This window comes from Typopeltis vanoorti, chromosome 12, assembly GCF_054136105.1.
Source record: "Typopeltis vanoorti isolate ZY-2024b chromosome 12, IOZ_Tvanoo_1.0, whole genome shotgun sequence".
Classification (NCBI taxonomy): domain Eukaryota; kingdom Metazoa; phylum Arthropoda; class Arachnida; order Uropygi; family Thelyphonidae; genus Typopeltis; species Typopeltis vanoorti.
In genome coordinates, this window is record NC_143560.1 from 29,268,977 (window position 1) to 29,290,503 (window position 21,527).

At 34.8% G+C, this 21,527-nt stretch overlaps 1 protein-coding gene across 1 annotated transcript in view; it reads right to left on the bottom strand.

Moving 5' to 3' along the window:
* Window positions 1–3,539: 3,539 nt before the first annotated feature.
* LOC150100654 (protein O-glucosyltransferase 1-like) overlaps window positions 3,540–21,527 on the bottom strand; it is a 128,145-nt gene continuing 110,157 nt past the window's right edge. The window contains exons 9-10 of the mRNA XM_090401777.1: window positions 20,472–20,621; window positions 3,540–3,706 (exon numbers count right to left, since the gene is read on the bottom strand). Coding sequence (XP_090257903.1) covers window positions 20,474–20,621 — 148 coding nt within the window. The 3' untranslated portion in view covers window positions 3,540–3,706; window positions 20,472–20,473. The remainder of the gene's footprint in view (window positions 3,707–20,471; window positions 20,622–21,527) is intronic.

Here is a 21,527-nt window from a genome sequence, read left to right on the forward strand (position 1 = left end):
TTTTTTGCTTCTCACTGACAATTTTGGCTCCAACCTTCATACTGTTACAATTGTACTAGGAAAGTTGAATGTGTACCTAATTTCACTCTTTGTTAGGCATTCAAGTTTCTTGGCCTACTATTTTTCAGGACTGATTTTTCTTATAATCAAATAATACTATGAGTAATGTAATTTTTTGAAAGTCTTGAACTGTTTACCTTCTCAATGATATTATAAAAAATTATTCCAGACTAACTGCTGGATACCAATCTTGCAATTAGTACAACACTTCTCTTCTAAATGATGTAGGTAGAGTAGAATCTACATTGTGTAAAGTGATTTTGTGCGATGCACTTTGCAATTTTCATAAAATGGGGAGGGGGCAGGCTTTAAAGAAGTGAATGCACAAAGCTTTTGCTTTATGCTTGGAAAAACTCCTGGAATCTTTCTGATGATAAAATTTGCTTTTGAAGATGAAATGATGCATAGAACTATTTCACTGGTTTTTCAAGTTCAAAAGTGGAGTGATATAAGTTGATATGCTAAATGTTGGAAAGTGAGCAAAATTATGGATATGGATCATGCTTGGCATGAGCTACAAAGCAGTTTACCAAACTCCTGCTCAATGTTCTCTCTCTCTCTAGCATTTTGACTTGTGCTCATTGTTCTCTCTAACAATTTGAAAAACTTCTGCTCACTTTTCCTTGTCTGTGGAAAAATTTCTAACCAAAAGTAGTATGTGAGTTGTTTTGCATCCTGCAACTTTTATTTTTTTCAGAATTTCAAGCTGGCACTGAAAAGAATAAAATTTAATCCCATCATCAGAAATTAAAAGTGCAGGATTTACTTGCTAAACTCAAAACATGGTACTCCATAAAATGTTGTGAACATTGCACATGCTGTGCTAAACCACAATAGAACTGATCTGAAGGTTATAGCATTTAAATGCTGTTATTTTTGAGTGGAGATATAGCACACAATCTGTTCTGGTAAAATCATTAGAGCAAAAGTGTCTGCTACAAAAACACATTCCCATTGATATGGAACATGTAAGCACTGAGAAGATCATTCTTATTTTGAGTCTCCAATGTGCAAATTGGTAATTACAAAGTCCCTTGCTTGGAAAGGCCCGAGTTCAAATTCAGTCTACGACTCAAAGAACCTTTATGACTTCACAGCTAAACAGAAAATACTCTACTACCTTATAAAAGGGAAATAACATGACCTCTTCTCAGAAAATAGGCCAACCAGCCAAAGAAACAAGCAATCGACAGATATAAAACCATATATGCAAGGTAGATCAGCATGAAGTATCCATATGAGATATGATGGTGTTGTGTGAAGCAGCCTCCTCTGATGTCCTATAATAATCATGTCATTAACAAGTTGTTTTTAACATACTGGATAGCATGTGTCTTTATATAACTCAGATGTGTGACAAAACTAAAGAGACTGAGAAAACTCCAATCTACCATATCACAGATGTTCAATAGGGTTGAAATCAGGGCTCAGTGGAGGCCAGTCAAGCATGGTAACATTCATGTCCACAAACCACAAAGTTAAAGCAGTAGCCTTATAATGTGGTCTTGCTGAAAGAGACAATGGCCTGTTCTGTAGAAATGGCACAAAGTAGGAAGCATTGCATTGCATTGTCCAGAATGTTCAGATACCTCTCAGAGTTCAATGTTCATGACACCACAAACAGAGGTCCAAGGCCAAACCAGGACCATATTATCCCACCACCACCACCTTAAAATCTCATAGTTGGGTTATGCATTGTAGTAAGAGACATCCACCAGAGACCCATCCATCTGCTCACTAGAGGTAGTGCCATAACAAACTTTCAAGCTTCCACGTCCCACGGTACATGCTCTTTGCACCACTGAAGACAATGCTGCATGTTGGTTCAGGTAATGTGGGGCTTGCATACTGCAATAGAAACCCATGTTGTGAACATTGGTTCTGAATGTTTTTTTGTGCAGATTCGTGTTCCAGTCAATACCCAGAATTCTGCATACAACGTGTCAGGCGAAGAACAGAAGCTTTCATATATTATTATTGGCAGCACCCTACAATCATGTTTGGTGAATGTGGTGGGTCATCCACTGCAGGTAGCACATCAGTTAATGCCCTGTGCTGCCACCTCAGTATGGCAGCATTGATTGTTGACCTGAGGTAGCTAAATTTGTCAACTATCTATTGCTTGTGAAAAGATAGGCCTGCAACATGGCATCCTATTACAATGCCTCTTTCAAACTCCATCAGTTCTCTTCTCACATCCATTTCACTTAGACATGGTTGCACTGACTTAGGAGCATCATATTCTTCCAATTTATACTGGCTACAAACATGTGACTCATTACATGGCACAATGTACTTTACCCATGGGGATGTCTGTTGATTTCTTTACAAGCAGTGTATATAGTTTATGTATGGGAGATCAAAACATAAGGTGAGCCACCATGCACAGTGATATCTAATGTCAAAAAAAATTACAATTCATAATTAATTTTATAAGTTGGAATAAAAATTTAATCTGACAAAAAAAAAAAACTGTGTTAAAAATGCAACAAAATATGAGGGCTAATATAAAAAAAAAGCTAATGTACCAGAGAGTTCAAAAAAAAATTTTTTTTAATACATTTAAGAAAATAAAATTTCCTTTTGTGACAACACCAATGCCACTTAGAAATGCCAAATTCAGCCTGTGTGATACTATTAATCAAGGAGGTTACTTCAAAACTGTGATGTACTGAAGCTGTGGAACGCTTTATTTGTTGTGAGTAATTCACAAGCAATAAGCTGAGGTGCTTGACAAAAATATAACAATGTACAGTATATGAGAAAATGGTGCAGAGAACTGACAAGTGGAAGTCTTCACATCTATAATAGAAGGTTAAGTGAGAAACCGATTTTCAATCAACTGAGGATGAAATTATCTTTGAACCTTTCATTTCTTCAGTCCAACTTCTAGGAACCTATAAGGTTCTTAGAAGTTGGACTGAAGAAAATGAGGTTAGTATGTTGCAACTGCACAGATTATTAAAAGAAATGCATTTTTGGAATTTGCAGTGATCAGCAATAAAAAGTGGGTTCACTGCAACATTCCTGAAAGGAAATAGTCAGTCAAAACACTTGACATCGCCTCAAATCACAATATTTCAAATGAGGAAACCCACTGAAAATAACTGCTAATACATACTGTAAGACAAGAGAAACCCTAAGAGGTTTCTAAGAAAAGTATACTGACTGATAATTATTGACCTGAAAAAATTTGAGCATTGAGGAGAAAACGAAGCTAGGGGTGAGAATAAAAAAATTTGAGAGAGAGAGAGAGATGCCTGAGATGCTTCTCACCTGAGTCATGAACTGTACAAATATAAATCATTTTTGATTTGCAAGACATCTAGTTTTCTAAGTTTCCTTGTGTAGACTACCATACTTTTATGGTAGTCAAGTAAGGACTTTAAGAAAGATCATGTATTAAAGGGGAAAAAAAAATATTTTATTTTTTGAAAGAAAGAAGTTTGTTTGTTATTTAACAAATTAAAAATAAGCACTACAGTTAATGAATTTATTTTTTGTAAAAATGTACAAAAGCGAAGCAAAGGTTTTCCACTAGATTGATATCCAATTAAATCGGCATCCGTCTTGCAGTGAAGAAAAAACATCCTTATGCTGCATCATCTTTGTTCTTCTGTGAGGAAAGATATCTAGAGAAAATTACCTGATAAAGTACAAGATAAAACATAATAAATAAGCAAATTTGTAAATAATTCAAGACAGTTATAATAATAATAATGGTATGTTTTCAAATGCATTCTTGTATAATGTTATCATTCATTATCATGGCAAGTAGAGTAATTTTTTAAAATTTACCAACTATACGTGGTTCATCATCATACTATACATACTGTGTCATTCATATACGTGGTACATCTGTAACATGCGGTTATGTTATTATTATTACGGGCAACTCCAGAGCAACTCATCGAAGGAGGCCCCAAATCATGTTCATCCCAATTATTCGACATTCACACAGTATCTATCATACCTTGCCTTAAACTCATTCACTGTCACAGCACCCACTACAGACTCTGGCAGCTTATTCCACTCATTCAGCAAGACTCTAAAAGTAAAGAACCCAGCTCTAACACCCTTACTAATCACACTCTTGCCCAGCTTCCATGGATGTTCCCTAGTCCTCCCACCACTGTTTAAAGTGTCGTGAGTGTGTAATGCATAGTTTGATGAGCAACACCTGTGTTAGTGGACATGTTCTACGATGATTCTATGACTTCATGTTAGTTTGATAATAACTAACTTATCACAACTCTGTCCTCAGAATCATTTTGTCTCTAATTTTAGCAGAAAATGCAGTCAAAGTTTAGATGAATATTTTATATAACAAGAAATTAAATTTGTGTATGTGGTGTATTTTCATGACTAAATCCTTATTAGAGAGTAAACTAACTTCACATCCAGTTGCCCTTCATATCTTACACATCTTTTTTTGATCAGGTGCATATCGATTACTGTGTGCAGATATGATCAGCTGGTTTTTGAGATGGACCCAGACAACCAACAGCAACTAAGATGATGTCAAGTCTCCTGAAAGTTATTCTTCATTCCTTCAATTCATATGAAGATGGACTGAGGGAATGCCATTTACAGATTGTGGTGGATAAGACAATTGATTTTTCATAAAGTAGAGAGACAGACAGAGAGAACAAGAGGCCATTTCTGTAAGTTCTATAAGAAGGCATGAGTAAGGAAGAGGAATAGTTTTCCCCCTCATTCACTGTTTAAAGTGTCGTGAGTGTGTAAACAGTGAATGAGTTTAATGCATAGTTTGATGAGCAGCACCTGTGTTAGTGGACCTGTTCTACGATGGTTCTATGACTTCATGTTAGTTTGATAATAACTAACTTATCACAACTCTGTCCTCAGTAAATCATATTGCATATAAAAATATAAATTATTCATTGAACAATATGATTGACTTATTTACTCTTAATTTAAATTTTGAGGGGATGTGCTTTGCATTAGGGGAAAATACTAAGGAAAGTGATCGGAGCTTACTCCACCTTTACCACAAGTTGCCCCAGACTTGAACTATGTTCAGGCAAACTTGACTTACTTCTCTGTTTGCTTACTTGGGAAAAAGGATTAAAACCTAGCTTATAAAATTGCTTGGTATCTTTAACATTGTAATTAAATTGTCTAAGGTAAAACAAATATTTATACTCAGTGAAACAGTGAGGATGAAGGGAAGAAATATATGCTAAATAATGAAACACTGCACAGTTTCATGCGAGTTGAGGAGAAGTTTTGCATTTTGAGAAAAGGCCTGATAAAGGACTCTCTAATAAACATTTGTTTTTCTAGGAATTTGTTGTGAAAATCAAAATGCTCAGTCTAGTAAACTGATTAAGTACATGATAAACCAAAAACAGAATGAGCCAGTGAGAGAATGAATTTATCCTTTAAAGATAAAGGAGAACTCAAAGTATATTTTTTTATTTAGAAGTCTTGGATTCAATTTTATTTACTATGTATATAGTTTAGTTTCATTAAATACCATATTTTTCTCCTTATAAGATGCACTATTGTATTGGATGCATCATATTTTTTGAATGTTTTTAAAAAAAAAAAAAAATTCTTCGCAGCATAAGATGCCAAATTATGCATCAAATTTTTCATGTAAATATTAATTTTTTTATTTAAAATTTTAATACATGTATTATCCATTTATTAGATAAAAACAATTATTCTTAAAAAATCGTCCATTCATTAAAAAAATCTAACATATAACATAAAATCTACTCCATAATATAAAATGATAAGTTTTTTGTAACGTTTTTGTGTCACGTTTTTTGTCAAGTTATTTGAAACGTCTTGAAACTCAGAGCTACCCTGAGTGTCGAGTCATCAGAATTCAAGGAGAACAGGCCTACCAGTCTGGAACTCGGGGGTTTGGGTGCCGTAGGCTCTGGCGGGGGCCCCCCTTTCCAGTCATCAGAATTCAAGGAGAAGCTTGAATTCTGTATGCGTAGGCACCAGGAGGGGTGAAATCCCCTTTCGAGTCATCAGAATTCAAGGAGAACCGGCCTAACAGTCCAGAACTCTGGGGGGGGGGGGGGGGCCTAGGCATCAGATAGTGGTGGAGCCCCCCTAGTATATATATATAATATAAACAAAATAATTTTTATAAATTTCATTAATCTTCTTTTCAAATCTTTATTCATCTTCACTCTCAAAATTTTGTGAAGTTGATTCTTCATCAGAAACCGAGTCATCGCTGTCTTGAAATAACAAGTCATCCTCTGCACCGTCAAGAAAATTACTAATGCCACACTTCTGAAAAGATTTTATAATAATTTCAGGTTTCACTTCATAACACAAACTCTTTACCCATTTGCACACCTGAGAAATTGTGGCCGTCTTTCTCCTATCGGTAGATTTTTCCTCAAAATTTGGAGATTGCATCCAATTGACCTATTTTTCCTTCGTAAATCCTTTAAATTGTTTGTTTATTGATATATCTAAGGTTGAAGTATAGAGGTGAGTCCTCCTGAGATCCTATTTTTGTATTCATTTTGTGAAGTTCATTCTTAACAGTTTCAGTTTTATGGCATTTAAGCTGATCATATACTAACAAAGCAGGTTTCCAGACATAAACCGTCAGAACATATGGACCACACCTTCTTTATCCATAACTTAATCTCTTCCATTCCATCTTTTTGGATGAATATGAATGTAAACTCCTTTGGGAAGTTTTTCTTGTAAAACACATCAGTGTATAAGATGCACTGGTTTATAAGACACATTCGGCTTATAGGATGCGTCCCAATTTTCAGATAAATTTTAGGCACAAAAAAGCACATCTTATAAGGCAAAAAATACAGTATATATATATAAAGAAGAGGTGTATATTACATGATAAGCAATAGGTGTGTAGGGCACACCCACAGAATAGTAATATCACCGATATTACATTTTTGCATTTATTCCTGTTAAAGACTGCCCTAATTGTTTCCTGGCTTCACGTGATGATTCCTAAAATTAAATACAATATATTAATGCTTCATGAAGAAGATAGCTTTCTGAGTATAAACACTGCATCATATTCATGCTAATAGCCTGGGTGTTTGGTCAAAAATACAGATGACTGAGTGCTTTGAACAGATGTACAGATGGCATAGTGAGTCAGCATTCAAGTGGCTTAAACCACCCAGAAGGCAAGGTGAGCACTTAGACAATAGCACCCAGAAATCAGTGGCGGTCATTGGTTATTGTGTCAATCAATCCAATTAAATGTAGTCATTTGTTATGCGTTGTGTTTTTGTTTTTTCTGCGTTTCATCTGTTTCGCATGCATGAAGTGTGATTATGTGTTTATGATACCGATATAGACAAGTTTTTAATATATAATTTTCTATAAATAATTTATAACTTTTTTGTCCATATTTATAATAGGAAACAGTGTTGACTATCCACTGAATGTCCCATTTTCTACCAATTTGGTAGAGGAGTCCTCCTCTACCAAATTTACTATTATATTAAGCCTTTGAGTATTTCAAATATACCAATCAAATATAGCATTCTCCTTCATTATTGTTTTCTAATATATCTTAAAACAAAAGCCTTATTCCCCACTCTATACAGATTTGGTTACAATTAATTCATACACTGAAGTATTCAAACTTATCCTACAATTAATTGCACTGGACCAATTGAGATGAGCACTGATATGCTAAGCACACTTAAGGCTTTCATACATTGATAAAAATGCAATCATACAGTCAAGCTAATGTGAATTTTGTAGCACGAGCTACATAAGCCACATGACAACACCATCATCATCATCATCATCATCATCAAATTCCTGCCATGTACCCTCAAGGGGTGTACAGGATATGACAGTACTACATGAAAAAATTACATCATTACTAACTTCCTATCTACAATTTTCCTCCAAATCAGTCTGTTACTTGTCAAGACTCCAACATTATCAGATCTTATATTTCTATCGTCTAAGGCACTTTGTACCGTATCAATCCACCTATATCTTGGTCTTCCTCTGGGTCGTTTTCCTGCCAACCTGGAAGAGAACACTTGTTTTGCTAATCTTTCCTCTCCCATTCTATTTAAGTGACCATACCATCTGAGATTAGCTCTGCTAACGCATTCCTGGATGCTGACAATGTCAAGTTCTTTCCTAATATCCTCATTTTTAATATGATATTGCCATTGATGCCATCTGTTCACGCCTCTAATCTTTCTCAGGACTCTCATATCTGCGGTCTCTAGTCTTTGGTCAAGTGTTTTACTTCTGACCCAGCTCTCAGATCCATAAGTTAAAATTGGTTTGAACACAGTCTTGTATACAGCTAATTTAGTGTTCCGACTAATTTCTTTCTTATTCCATATGAATTTATTCAATTGACTTCCCACGATACCAGCTTTGCTGATTCTGTTGTCTATTTCTATATTTAGTTTACCATCTTCAGTAAAAATTGTGCCTAAGTAGCTGAAATGTTTTACTTGTTCCACAGGTTCTCCATTCACAACACAGTTGACATTTTCAATGATTCTGCCTATTTTCATTGTCTTTGTCTTTTTATTGCTGACCTTCATACCATATCTATTACAACAGCTATTCAATTTAGTCAGAGAATCTTGCAGACTTGTAGCGGATTTATTTAGAAGTATAACATCATCCGCATAAAGCAAAGAGCTGACATTAACATCTCCAATTTTGATATCATGTTTAATACCACTTTCCTTCATAATGTGATCCATATAGATAATGAATAACAGAGGGGATAATGTACATCCTTGTCTCACACCAGATTTAACATTAAACCATCTTCCTGTACTTCCTTCAATTCTAACTGCTGACTCACAACTCAAATAAAGACTAAGTATTGCTTGATATAATGCCCCATTGACACCATATAACTGCAGCGTATTGAATAGCTTCTCTCTTGGCACCTTGTCATATGCCTTTTCCAAATCGACAAAACTTAAATACAGATCTTTGTTATATTCCCATGCTTTCTCGACTATTTGTCGTAAAGTGAAGATCTGATCCTGACAGCCTCTATTTGGCCTGAATCCAGCTTGTTCTTCACCAAGCTTTTCTTCCACAATTCTTCTCAACCTTTTCTCAAGTATACTTGCATAGATCTTGCCAGGAACACTCAGTAGGGAAATACCTCTGTAATTCTCACATTCAGTTTTATTTCCCTTTTTATATATGGGTACTATGAGAGCTCTACTCCAATCATCGGGAATTCGTCCCTCTGTCCAGGCTTTCTGAACTATGCAGTGCAGCCACTGTAAGACTCTTATACCACCATACTTCAGCATTTCTGGTCGAATATCATCTACTCCTGCTGCCTTTCCACATTTCAAGCCTTTGATGGCTTTTTCTACTTCAAGTATGGATATGTATTCCTGACTGCATGCCTGGTCAGTGTTTTTTATCACTGTGCTGTCATCACTGCTTGTTTCATTTAGCAGTTTTTCAAAGTAATTACTCCATACTTCAAGGATATCTTTTTCTCCTGTTTTCATTTCACCTTTATCATCTCTAATTCCTTTTACAGCACTCTTTCCTCCATTCCTAAGCTTCTTCAACAACCTCCAGAATATTTTGCCACCTTCTTGATATTTATTTTCTATATTCTTGCCAAAGTCCTCCCATGACTTTTGTTTAGCTAGTTTTACACACTGTTTAGCTTTCTTACATTTGTCTCTGTATTCTGTAAGAGTAAAAGCTGACTTATTTGCCAGGAACTTTTGATATGCTTTCTTCTTTTCCTTCACTGCCTCTTTAACTTCCTGTGTCCACCAGGGAGTTCTGATTTTTTTATCTTTGCACACAACCTCACCACATGCCTCTCTGGCAGAATCAATCAATGTTTCCTTCAGAGTTTGCCACTGAATCTCTAAGGTTTGATTCCTGTTCTCAAACTCTTTCATTTTCTTTTCAATAATATTTCTGTATTTTAGTCTACAGTTTACATCTGAGAGCTGCTCAACTTTTATTCGCTTTAAAACTTTCTTACATGTTATTCTTTTCAATATGAAATTCAATTTTATCCTGCTCAAGACTAAATAGTGATCACTTCCAATTTCAAATCCTCTGTACACTCTGGTGTCCTGCACCAGGGAGAAAACATCACTATCAACAATAACATAGTCAATGAGACTTTTCTTATTCCTAGCCTCTTCTCTCCATGTGAATTTGTGCACATTTTTATGTTGGAACATGGTGTTAGTAATAACCAGTCCATGTCCTGAGCAGAAATCCAACAGATATTTGCCATTATTATTAGCTTTGCTCTTTTCTCCAAATTTTCCCAAAATATTTTTGTATGTCTCACAATCATTTCCTACTCTACTATTTAGATCCCCAACAAGGACCAACTTTTCATTTTTCATTGTGTCAGTTGCTTTTTCTAAAGCCTCAAAAAATTCCTCCACTTCTACCTTAGTGGAACCTTCTGTGGGACCATAGGCACAAATAAGTCTCATTGTCCAGTTCCCCATTCTCATATTTGCCCACATTACTCTACTTGAGACTGACTGCCATTCAAGAAGATTAGCCTCGTATTTTGTGTTGAATACTATGGCTACTCCTTCTTTTCCTTGATTGTTATTGCCTGAATATAACATTTTGTATTTATTGCTCAGAAAGATGACAACACATCCAACTGAAATGGGCATGAGATGCCACTGATACAGGAATACCTTGTATAGTACTGTTTTGAACAACTTGGGTTTTGGTCTAATGTGGTTTTTATTATTACACTTGTCATTATTACACTAACATTGGCAACACTGACCGGCGACTCTCGGATGCCGCCAGTGACAGTCAAGAGCCACGTTTATGCAGTAGTTAATCTATTGGCTCTCACGTAGACATGTTCTTTCTCCATGGCATTTTATTATATACATTAATATTAGTATTTAATATTTTTTTTTTATTTAAGTATGAGTGAAAAGAGAGACATAACAAAGAAGACACTGTTGGAGTAACAATGTCTTCAGGATGCCGATATGGACAAGTTTTTAATATATAAGTTATTTCTATAAATTTTTATAACAAAAGTTATAAAAATTTATAGAAAAAATTTACAAAAAAACGCAAGTGGTTGACATTAGAAAAGAAACTTGAAATTATAAAATGTCACGAGAATGGCGCTTCGTTTGATAAAATAGCACATGAGAATTCAATGAATGAGTCATCTGTATGAAAATTATTCATAGCAAAGAAAAGATTAAACAACATGGAAAGAACACCGCTTCTTATATGTCAAAAAGTTATCACGAGAAATCGATCTTCTACAATGGAAAATATGGAACGCCTTCTAATGATCTGGATTGAAGATTGTAATCAGAAAAAGATTCATTTGAGTCAAATGATAATCCAGGCAAAAACAACAAGTCTATATGACAAAATAAAAGAAAATGAAAGCGAAAATGAAGGAGGTACAACCAGTGAAACTTTTATAGCAAGTCACGGGTGGCTCTACAATTTCAAAAAACGTATGGGACTCCATAACGTAAGAATCCAAGGTGAAAGCGCAAGTTCTGACACTAAAACTGCAGAATTATTTCCCAATGAATTGAAGGAGCTTATTGAGAAGGAAGGCTACACTTCTGATCAAATTTTTAACGCTAACGAGACTGGCTTATTCTGGAAAAGACCATCGCGCACATTTCTAGCAGAGAAGGAAAAAACACAAGCTGGGTATAAAGTGTCAAAAGACCGATTGACACTTTTACTAGGAGGTAATGCATCAGGTGATTTAAAATTGAAGCCACTGTTAGTGTACAGAGCAGAAAACCCAAGAGCTCTTAAGGGCTTTACAAAGAACAATTTACCTTTCGTTGCCGTTCGAATGAAAAAGTGTGGGTGACTCCGTTCAATTTGACTGGTTTAGGGCAAAAAAAAAACTTTTTTTTTGCCCTGAAGTTAAAAGCTATTGTAAAAAGAATGATATTCCTTTCAAAATTTTGCTTTTATTAGACATTGCGCCAGGCCATCCAATTCTGTTGACTGACCGACACGAAAATGTCAAAATTCATTTTTTCCCTCCAAACACAACATCAATTCTGCAGCCGATGGATCAAGGCGTTATCTCCACTTTCAAGGCTTACTATTTAAGACAAACTTTTGCTCAAGCTATTAAAGCTGCAGCAGAAAAAGATTCTTGGGCTTTGAGTGAATTTTGGAAGAAATTTAACATAAAAGATGCCATTCAAAATATTTATGAATCTTGGCAAGAGGTGACTCAAAGCAACATGAGAGCCCTATGGCATAATATCTTGCCACATTATTCAAAGGACTTTGTTGCCTTTGCAACACAGAAAGAGGAAATCTCAAAAGAAATTGTGCAGATGGGCAAAGATCTTGGTTTTACAAGTTTAGATTGTAACAATGTGAACGAATGTATTGATTCTTATTCAAATGATCTGGATGATGAAACCTTTTTGGAGTTGGAACAACAACGAGCCTATGAAGCAGAAGAAGATGAAGATGACCCCCTGATGTCATGGTTGAAGAATTTTCCTTTGCTGACCTTTCAACTTTTGTGAGAAAAATCGACGAAGCTTCCGACTTTCTCATAAATGCCGACCTGAATTTGGAAAGAAGCATCAAAGTGAGACAAAGTCTCAATAATGCCATCAAATGCTACAGAGATCTAGTACTTGAAGAGACAAAGAAGACAAGGATGGTTCAACGAACACAACACTAAAAGACTACTTTAGTAATAAGTAAATTATGCTAAAATTGAAGAAATATTATTTGTTTTGTTTTCTACAACTTTTATATCAGTTTAAAAGGATTTTATTTGTTATTTAGTTAATAAAAATAGCAATTTTTTTTCATTTTTAAACATTTTTATTATTCTAAATTTTTGTAATAAACAAATTAAATTGAAAACCTTTATAAATAGAGCTCGAACAATGCGGTTTTGCATAGCACGGACGCTTCTTGGAACCAATTAACTGCGCTATACAAGGTATTCCTGTGTGTATATATATATATTTTTTTTTTTTTCTTATAAAATTCATGTCAGTTTCACCGTATGATTGCATTTTATCAATGTATGAAAGTTTTAAGAGTGCCTAGTGCATCAGCACTCATCTTAATTCGTCCAATGCAATTGCATAAAAAGCAATGTACAAAGCAGTGTGTGTGTGAATATATATACATACTGCTTGGAAAGAAGTCAACGGACACCATAGTGTGAGGAACAAACAGCCATGGCAGACAACTTAAAAAGATGTAGGCCCTCCTTTCACTGTGATGACTGCAGCAATCCTACATGGCATACTCTCCACAAGTGTATGCTAGTCATCAATGGGAATTTTGAGCCATTCTTCCTGTAGGCAACGTAACGAGGTCCTGGATTGCTGTGGGGGGGGCAGACGTCCTTGACTTCACCTGATGCTCCAGTTCATCCCACAGATGTTCATTAGGGTTGAGATATTAGGGCTCTGTGGAGGTAAGTCAAGTGTAGTGACATTCATGTCCACAAACTATACAGTTACACAGCCTTACAACACAGTGCATTGTCTTGCTGAAAGAGACAATGGTTATTCCATAGAAACACTACAAAGTAGGAAGAATTGCATTATCCAGAATATTCAGATACCTCTGAAAGTGCAATGTTTGTGGCACCACAAACAAAGGTCTGAGGAGGCCAAATCAGGAATATACCATTGATGAAACTGCCACTTTCAAATTTCGTAGCTAGAGCTGTGCACTCTAGTAAGAGACATTCACCGAACGTCTGCTTAGTAGAGGGTGTAGCATGACTTTTTGCTCCATAACACAGCTTTTCAAGCTTCCATGTCTCATTGTACACACTCTTTGCACCACCGAAGATGACACTACATGTTGGTTTGGGTAATGTGGGGCTTGCATATTATGGTCCTACAATGGAAACACATGTGATGGGGCCTCAGTTCTGAATGTTTTTGTGCAGATTCATATTCCAGTTGATGCCTGAAATTCTGCATTCAACATGTCTACGGACAAATGATGGGATTTACATATCATTCTTCACAGCACACTACAGTCGCATTCATTGAGTGTGGTGGGTTGTCCACCGTAGCATTTCAAGTTGATTCCATGCTCGTCCATCTCAGTATGATTGTTAACCTGAGATGGCTGAATTTGTCAACAATTTGCCAAACAGATAGAACTGCAACATGGTATCCTATCAATGCCTCTTTCAAACTTGGTCAGTTCTGTTCTCGTTGCACTGATTTGGGAGAATCATATTACCTCAATTTATGCCTGCTACAAACATGTAACTTGTTACATGGCACAATACACCTTGTCCATGGAGGCGTTCGTTGAAAAAATGCTTGTAAATTTACTTAACACTCAGTGTCAAAACAGTAACATGTATCTGGAAGGATACATCTGGTGTGTACACACCACACCACACATACACAAAAACAAGTAATTTTAAAGAGAAAGAATTAAATTTACTTATTAGCACTTTGGCTGTCTTTTCAGACATAATTCAGATATATTTTCAGACACAAGGAAAGAGGCAGAACAGAGGCATGCTATATTTTAACTGCTGGCTGAATTCTGCAGCCATCTATAGAGAACTGCATCATTAGAAGAAATAGCTATAGCTCTATGTGTCAGCATTTTAAAAATACCAGGATGTTTGGCTAAGTGATGGAGCAATAATTTATCTTCTAGTGAGTGCATGCATGTTGGCTTTTTATAAAGAGAAAAAGATAATGAACCATTTGAAAGATGGGTGACTAATGTATCTAGGAAGGAAAGATAATAATTTGAATCTTTTTCTGGAGTGAAGTTGTTTCTTTTAGTTAAATGCCAGTATATTAAAAAAAAAATTTGAAAAGCTCTAATACAGCGCACAAGTTTTTTTATTTGTTTTTTTTTTAAGAAAACCCCACCCACAGAAGGTTGCAAATGTAAAACAATTATTATGGATGTATTAATATATGGAAGTTAAATAATGCAGAAACACTAGAGAACAAACATGGAACTTTTTCAAGCCACTGGCTTTCAATAAGCAGAAAGGTAGGTTCGTGCAGGGTGATAAAAACTATCTACCGCCTAAAGACATTCAGAAATATCCATGAACATTCATACTGTAGTATGGATGTTCATGAATATCTTTAGGTCACACAAGTTTGTTTGTGTAGCCAAGTGAACAGTGTCACTTGGCTACGCAAACTTGCAGCCACAATTATGCAGAGAATGCAATGCACAGTTTTCTTCACATCCAGACAAATATCTAAAGTAGAAATAATGGACAGCACTGCTAATGATGTTCATTTGGATGTAGTCGATATCCTAGACAGCTGTAATCCATTAAAATAGGAAAAAAGGTGTTCTTAAAAAATTATAACTAAACCTGATCCGGGTAGCACTACTATCATAAAGAATCAAACAATATATATATATATATACACACACACATACACACAGTAATCTACCAATTATCTGATCCTTCAGTTATCAGAATAGTAAGTTTGGATAACTGAAGCACACGCATACATAAAAGTCATGCCATTACCAGCTCAACAACATGGTATTCTTAAAACAGTGACACATAGGACCATAGCTATTTCTTCCAACAACACAGTTCTCTTGCAACAGAACTTGGTTATTTATACTACATTTTTCAGTCAATAGATACAATCCCTATAAAAATTGAACAGATGAAATACATCATGTCCCATTTCATCTCCCTTTCCTGACATACAAGTTCACAGCAAAACTATTCCCTATATCCAGAAAATGTTTGAATATTATCTTTTCATGCTACTTTTAAACCACTTATCAAACTAGAAACCCTTATCCATTCTTTTAAAAACAACTTTTATCCTTTGACAGATTCAGGAGTGTATGAAGCATGATTTATTTTTTCTATGTGGCTTCTACCTATTATAGGTTGCAAACCTACAGAGGGTTGTCAACTTAGCCCACCTACAGTACATTAGTGCTGTAAGTGGGCTAAGGGATTTTTTTTATTTATTCTAATATATATATTTTTTATATATTTTAACATAATCTAGAAACAATGTTCATGCTACTTCAGGCCTCCAATAAGCAGAGTGGTAAACTCACACCAAGAGATGAAATTAATCTCTTGCCCATGGCAGGAAATGTGTTTGAACCTGTGGCTTATTGGTTAGAGAGCAAGTATGCTAGCTAGTACACCAACCAGGCCTGCAACTTAGCCTGTTATAGAAAGACAGGAGGACTTGTTAAGAAATATATATAATATTCATCCAAGCTTGATTTGCTTCCTCAGCCTTAAGTAAAAGGCTGGTTATAATCCACTAATTTTGAGCCTTACCCAAGGGCTCGAATTGTGGAAATACCTTATGAATTCTGAAAATGCCTTCTGAATATGAATGCTGTGCCGAACAAAGCAGCCTTTTGCAATTGCCCGGTTTTTAATCCACCTAACTCAAGTACTTCTATGTGTTTTTTCAGTGTTTTGGGGATAGCACCTATTATTATGGGAACAACTTTCATTTTCTTTTGCCAAATTCATTCAACTTCGATTTGCAACTTGCGATACTTTGTAATTTTTTCAGTTTCTTTTTTGTCAATTCAGCTATCTCCTGGTACTAATATTTCAATAAACTGAACACTCTTGTTTTCACCTTTTTTCAACCACTGTTATATTGGATGTATTACATTCCAAGTTTTTGTCATTCTGGATTTTGAAATCCCAGAGTATTTTAGCTTTTTCATTCTCAATCATCTTTTGGTCAACTTTATGCTTTCAATAGTCTTTAGATACTTTAAACCCGTACTTTTTACATAAATGCCAATGAATTATCTTAGCCACATTATCGTGCCTTTTACGGTACTCAATTTGTGCGATTTTGCTAAACCCACTTACAAAGTGGTCTACCATTTCTTCCTTCTCTTTAAACAATCTGCATTTACTGTCTTCTTGTTGAATTTTTTGTATTTTTGCCTTCAGCAAAATACAAAATTTATTATTTTGTATTTTGATTACACACACACACACACACACACACACACATAAATAAGTTTTTTACCTTGGGAATAATGTATATTATTAGGGTTACCAAGTAATTTTATAAACTTGGTTATTTTACTCCTAATCCCAAGTAAGTTTGCGCCTGAATGTAGTTCAAGTCTAAAGGTGGTAAAGACCACCTTTAGACTTGAACTACGTTCAGGCGCAAACTTAACTGTTTGCTTACTTGGGATTAGGAGTAAAATAACCAAGTTTATAAAATTACTTGGTAACCCTAATAATATATATATATATATTTTCATTATAGCAATTCAGAACTAACATACCAAATACTGGACATTCTTCATATAGTATGAAATGGAATAAAAATTAGAGTACTGCATACAAATCTATTACAAGTCTGAGAAACTATTTTTTGAAGTCAGCATCAGCAATGAAACACTCTGAAAACCTCAATGAGTATAGCTGCATCGATTTAATAAAATAATCTACAACCACTGAAGACCAACTTTAGCTCAATGGCTAATTATAAATAATTATGAGAAAATAAGTAATTTTATTTATTAAAGTACTGAATTGTTTCTACAATTATTTGAGTCAATACTCTGTGATCTGGACAAGTGTCCCCGCCCCCTCTCCATTTTTGTGTTTCAAGGATACTGGTTTGAAATCCAGCAAAATATCAGCAACTTAATAAATTACATTATTTTGTTTTCTTGTGGTGTTGAATCAATACCATTAAATAATTAAAATAAGTAACTGCAGATGAAAAACAATGAAAATTAGACCACTGCCAATCCCATTAGGGTTTGCCACTTACAGAATTTACATTCATCACTAAGTTTTGACATGCAACACTTATAATATTATGTATATGTTGTTACATCCTGAATGAAGAACTTTAAAAAAAAAATAAAAAAAAAGAAACAATTCATTCAGGATTTAACAAGTCAGAAAAATCAGCTGAGAGAAAAAACTTGTACTCGAGCAGAAAAAATAAAGTACTGGCTGTAAATAGAAATAGAATTACCTCCTTTTAGGAGAATTGTAATACCATGTAAAGAACTTTGAGTATAAATTAGTATTATATGAATGCATCATGTATACAATAAATGGGTAAATTAGATGTAAACAATAGTCCAAAGGGTCACAGGCAAGCTTGAGGCATTGGCAACCTCGGAAGGCGACGCACATTAGTTTCCCGGAAGGTGCTGCCAGAGATCTTGCAATGTGACAAAATTCCCGTGGCTGAAGAAAGTAGCAGGTGGAAAAAGATCGCAAAAAGAAGAGGGCACTATTGCAGCTAATAACAGGGTGCTAAAAAGGGGAGAAGGAAGGGAGAATAAAAAGGGTTTGCACCCCTTTCTCAAGGCTTTTTTTCGCCTATTTTGCTGGATGATGATTCGACTTCTCCCATGGACCGGAAGTTCCTGATAGCGTTTCTTGATGATAGTACGATATCGGACGGTGTGCCTTTCCCTTCGATGTCGGAATTTCTGCCGGTACGAAAGCGTGAGATGTTGGCATATGCTGTCTTCGCTCCTTCGCTGAAAGTTCCAACGGAATAATATCACGGACATATACCAGAACTGGCAGTAGAAACGATGATGGTCCGAAACAGATCGAGAATAGACGAGGGAAAAATGCCAGGTGCAGAGCATAGCTTAATCTGATGACCATAGTGACCCACCACATGGATGCAGGCTTATGGAAGTATCAAGAGGTAATTCAAACAAAGAAGGACAGTTCAGACAGACCTGGAGATCCTGCCCCAAGAAATGGTAAAGTACAGATTTTGTTGTATAATTACCCAGTCAGTAAAAGGGAAAGATCACTGCAGTGTAATAATCGAGTATGGACAGTATTTAAGAACTTTAAGTGATTATTTAGCAGTGGGTAATGTCAATAAAACAAATTGTCTGGAATGATTATAGATGATTGTGACTAGTTTAATATGCAAGACGAACATAGTAGGTAAAAGATTGATTAGAACTGTATAATGTGTGTTTAATCTCTAACTTAAAAGAAGGATTTATTGTTCATGCATTAGAGTATTAATCAGTTTGATACAGTTTGATTTAGCATGTCATTGAACTAATTGAAAGTGAGATTGGTCTAAGTGTATATTATGTCTTTAGATTCCAATAAATATGTTTTTTCTTCTATACCTAAGTTTTGCCTGTGATATGAACCAAAACTACCACTCGTTAATCTGAACCATAGGCGGGGGGGGGGGGGATTGAAAGAAAGGTATAATATGTTGTTATAGAAGTTACGACTGCAAACCAGAATTTACTTAGCCACAGTAAAGCGTTTAATTCATGAGTTTAAGCACTAAATTGATTCACCTATGTGCACCAAAAGTCTGGAAAAGTCTCCCTGAATAAGAGTCCTCTCTATTCTAAGATATTGGCTAGCGCAGCTTTAAAAAATAAATTTGTCAATATCTGAAGAGGAGACAGCCCTAGAAAGAAATTAGAGGATTCGTTTCTTTTAGCAAGGAATAACCTTTAACAGTCAAGGTAAGCACGTGAGTAAAAATTAGGAATCGGCTAGAGATATAGAATTTACTTTCCTTATAGAATGAACACGTAAGAAGTGATACAGATATTACAGTCAGGGAAATTTTGTAAGTCTTATAGTTATTGTAGAGAGGAAAATTCACAAGGAAGTAAATTAATATAGGAAAAGTAAGTGACGCCATAACAATGTTCTACAATAATGCTACCCATAAAAGATTAAAACCTGCTGTATAGGGACATGTGGACGAACAAATAGTTATAAAATACAGAAACACCATTCGAGCACGAGCGAGAGATACAAAACCTGTTCTTTTCAAGCTTCCTGTATTTGACAAGCAATGTGATAGCAGTGTTGTAAAGGTAATGAAAATCATTCATCATCCAAGATAAATTACTTTATGTTTTAAATTTTTTAAAATTTTATTTATATTTTAATACTGAATATATATATATTTTGAATTAACATATTTATTAATGAATTAAACTAATATTATGAATAAATAAACATTTATAATTAAGCAAAAATAGTATACATTTTTGTTTGGTTTCGTTAATTTTTTTATAGCCTATGAATTCTTGCTAGCTACCACAGAAAATAATTCCTATAAACATCAAGTCAGCTCCTTGCATTTATTATACTGAAAAACGACACAAAATACAACTGAACATGATCTATTTCACAATGGTCTCTTGACATGTCAGAGATTACTTGCTATTATGGTATTAAAAAAATACAACAGAATGCCGAGACCTAGAAATACAAGCAGATTCTTCTCAACATTTCAGATAATGAAAAACCATAAAAATTATTTCATGTTTGTTTTAATATCAATTTTTTTAAAAAATAAATGAGACAAAACTAACACTTTTTAGGCATTACTCTTATGATCAACAAACAAACAAACAAACAATACATAGAATTTAACCTAACATACCGTTATTTCTGTCCTTTAGGCTTGACTTCTTTATAATTACTGTTCCTTTTTGGTTTGAACTTCAAATACTGTGCATAGCTTGTCAACAGCTCTTCCCAGTAACATAATATATCTTCCATCTTCAAATGATTCCAGATGAAATTAAAACCTCTAACAGAAATACAATAATAATGCTTTCAAATATACTGAATTTAACATAACATTATTAAAATAAATGGTAAAATATACACAATTAAATTACTTTCATTAGTGACATGGTAGGTAATGATATAGATCAGGCAGATATTGTTATATTTAACCAGTATGGAAGTCAATGTAGATAATCTAATTTATGTATGTTCTACTTCAGTCTTAATTGTCCAGATTCAGCTCTTTTTCCAAAACAAGATGAAGAACCAATTTCAAAAATTATTCATAAATAATAGTTTTCTATCTCAGTTCAATATGACAGCTTTCATTCTTTAGCTTTGCCTCTGCTATCTCTCTCCTACCAACAGGCTCTGGGTTTAAATCCCATTGTGATATGGCAAATGATTTTCATCTTCTGGCATGATGCCACCACCTACTGGAGGCCTAAAGCAGCTTGAAAAGTTTCTAGTTTAGTTTTTAGAGAAGGGTTTATTACTGACAAGCTTAAATCTATTGTTCACCAGTTTCTTCTTCTTCTCCCCAACCATAAGGATAAACAATAGGTTACATACAAATATTGCCTTAAAAAAAAAAAAAGTGCCCGTCTTTCTCTTAATCTTATCAAACAGAGAAAGAAAGTGAGAGCAATCCAAACATAATTATGAATATCAATTCATGTAACTGTTGCTGAATAAAACATCAAGTCAACTCCTTGCATTTATTATACTGAAAAATGGAAAATGACACAAAATACCACTGAACGTGATTTATTTCACATGCAGCCTCTTGACATGTCAGAGATATCTTGCTATTATGGTATTAAAAAACACAACAGAATGCAGAGACTAGAAATACAAGCAGATTCTTCTCAATATTTGCATACCCTTACTTTGTCAATTCCATCACAATTTAGGTAAAATATTATTG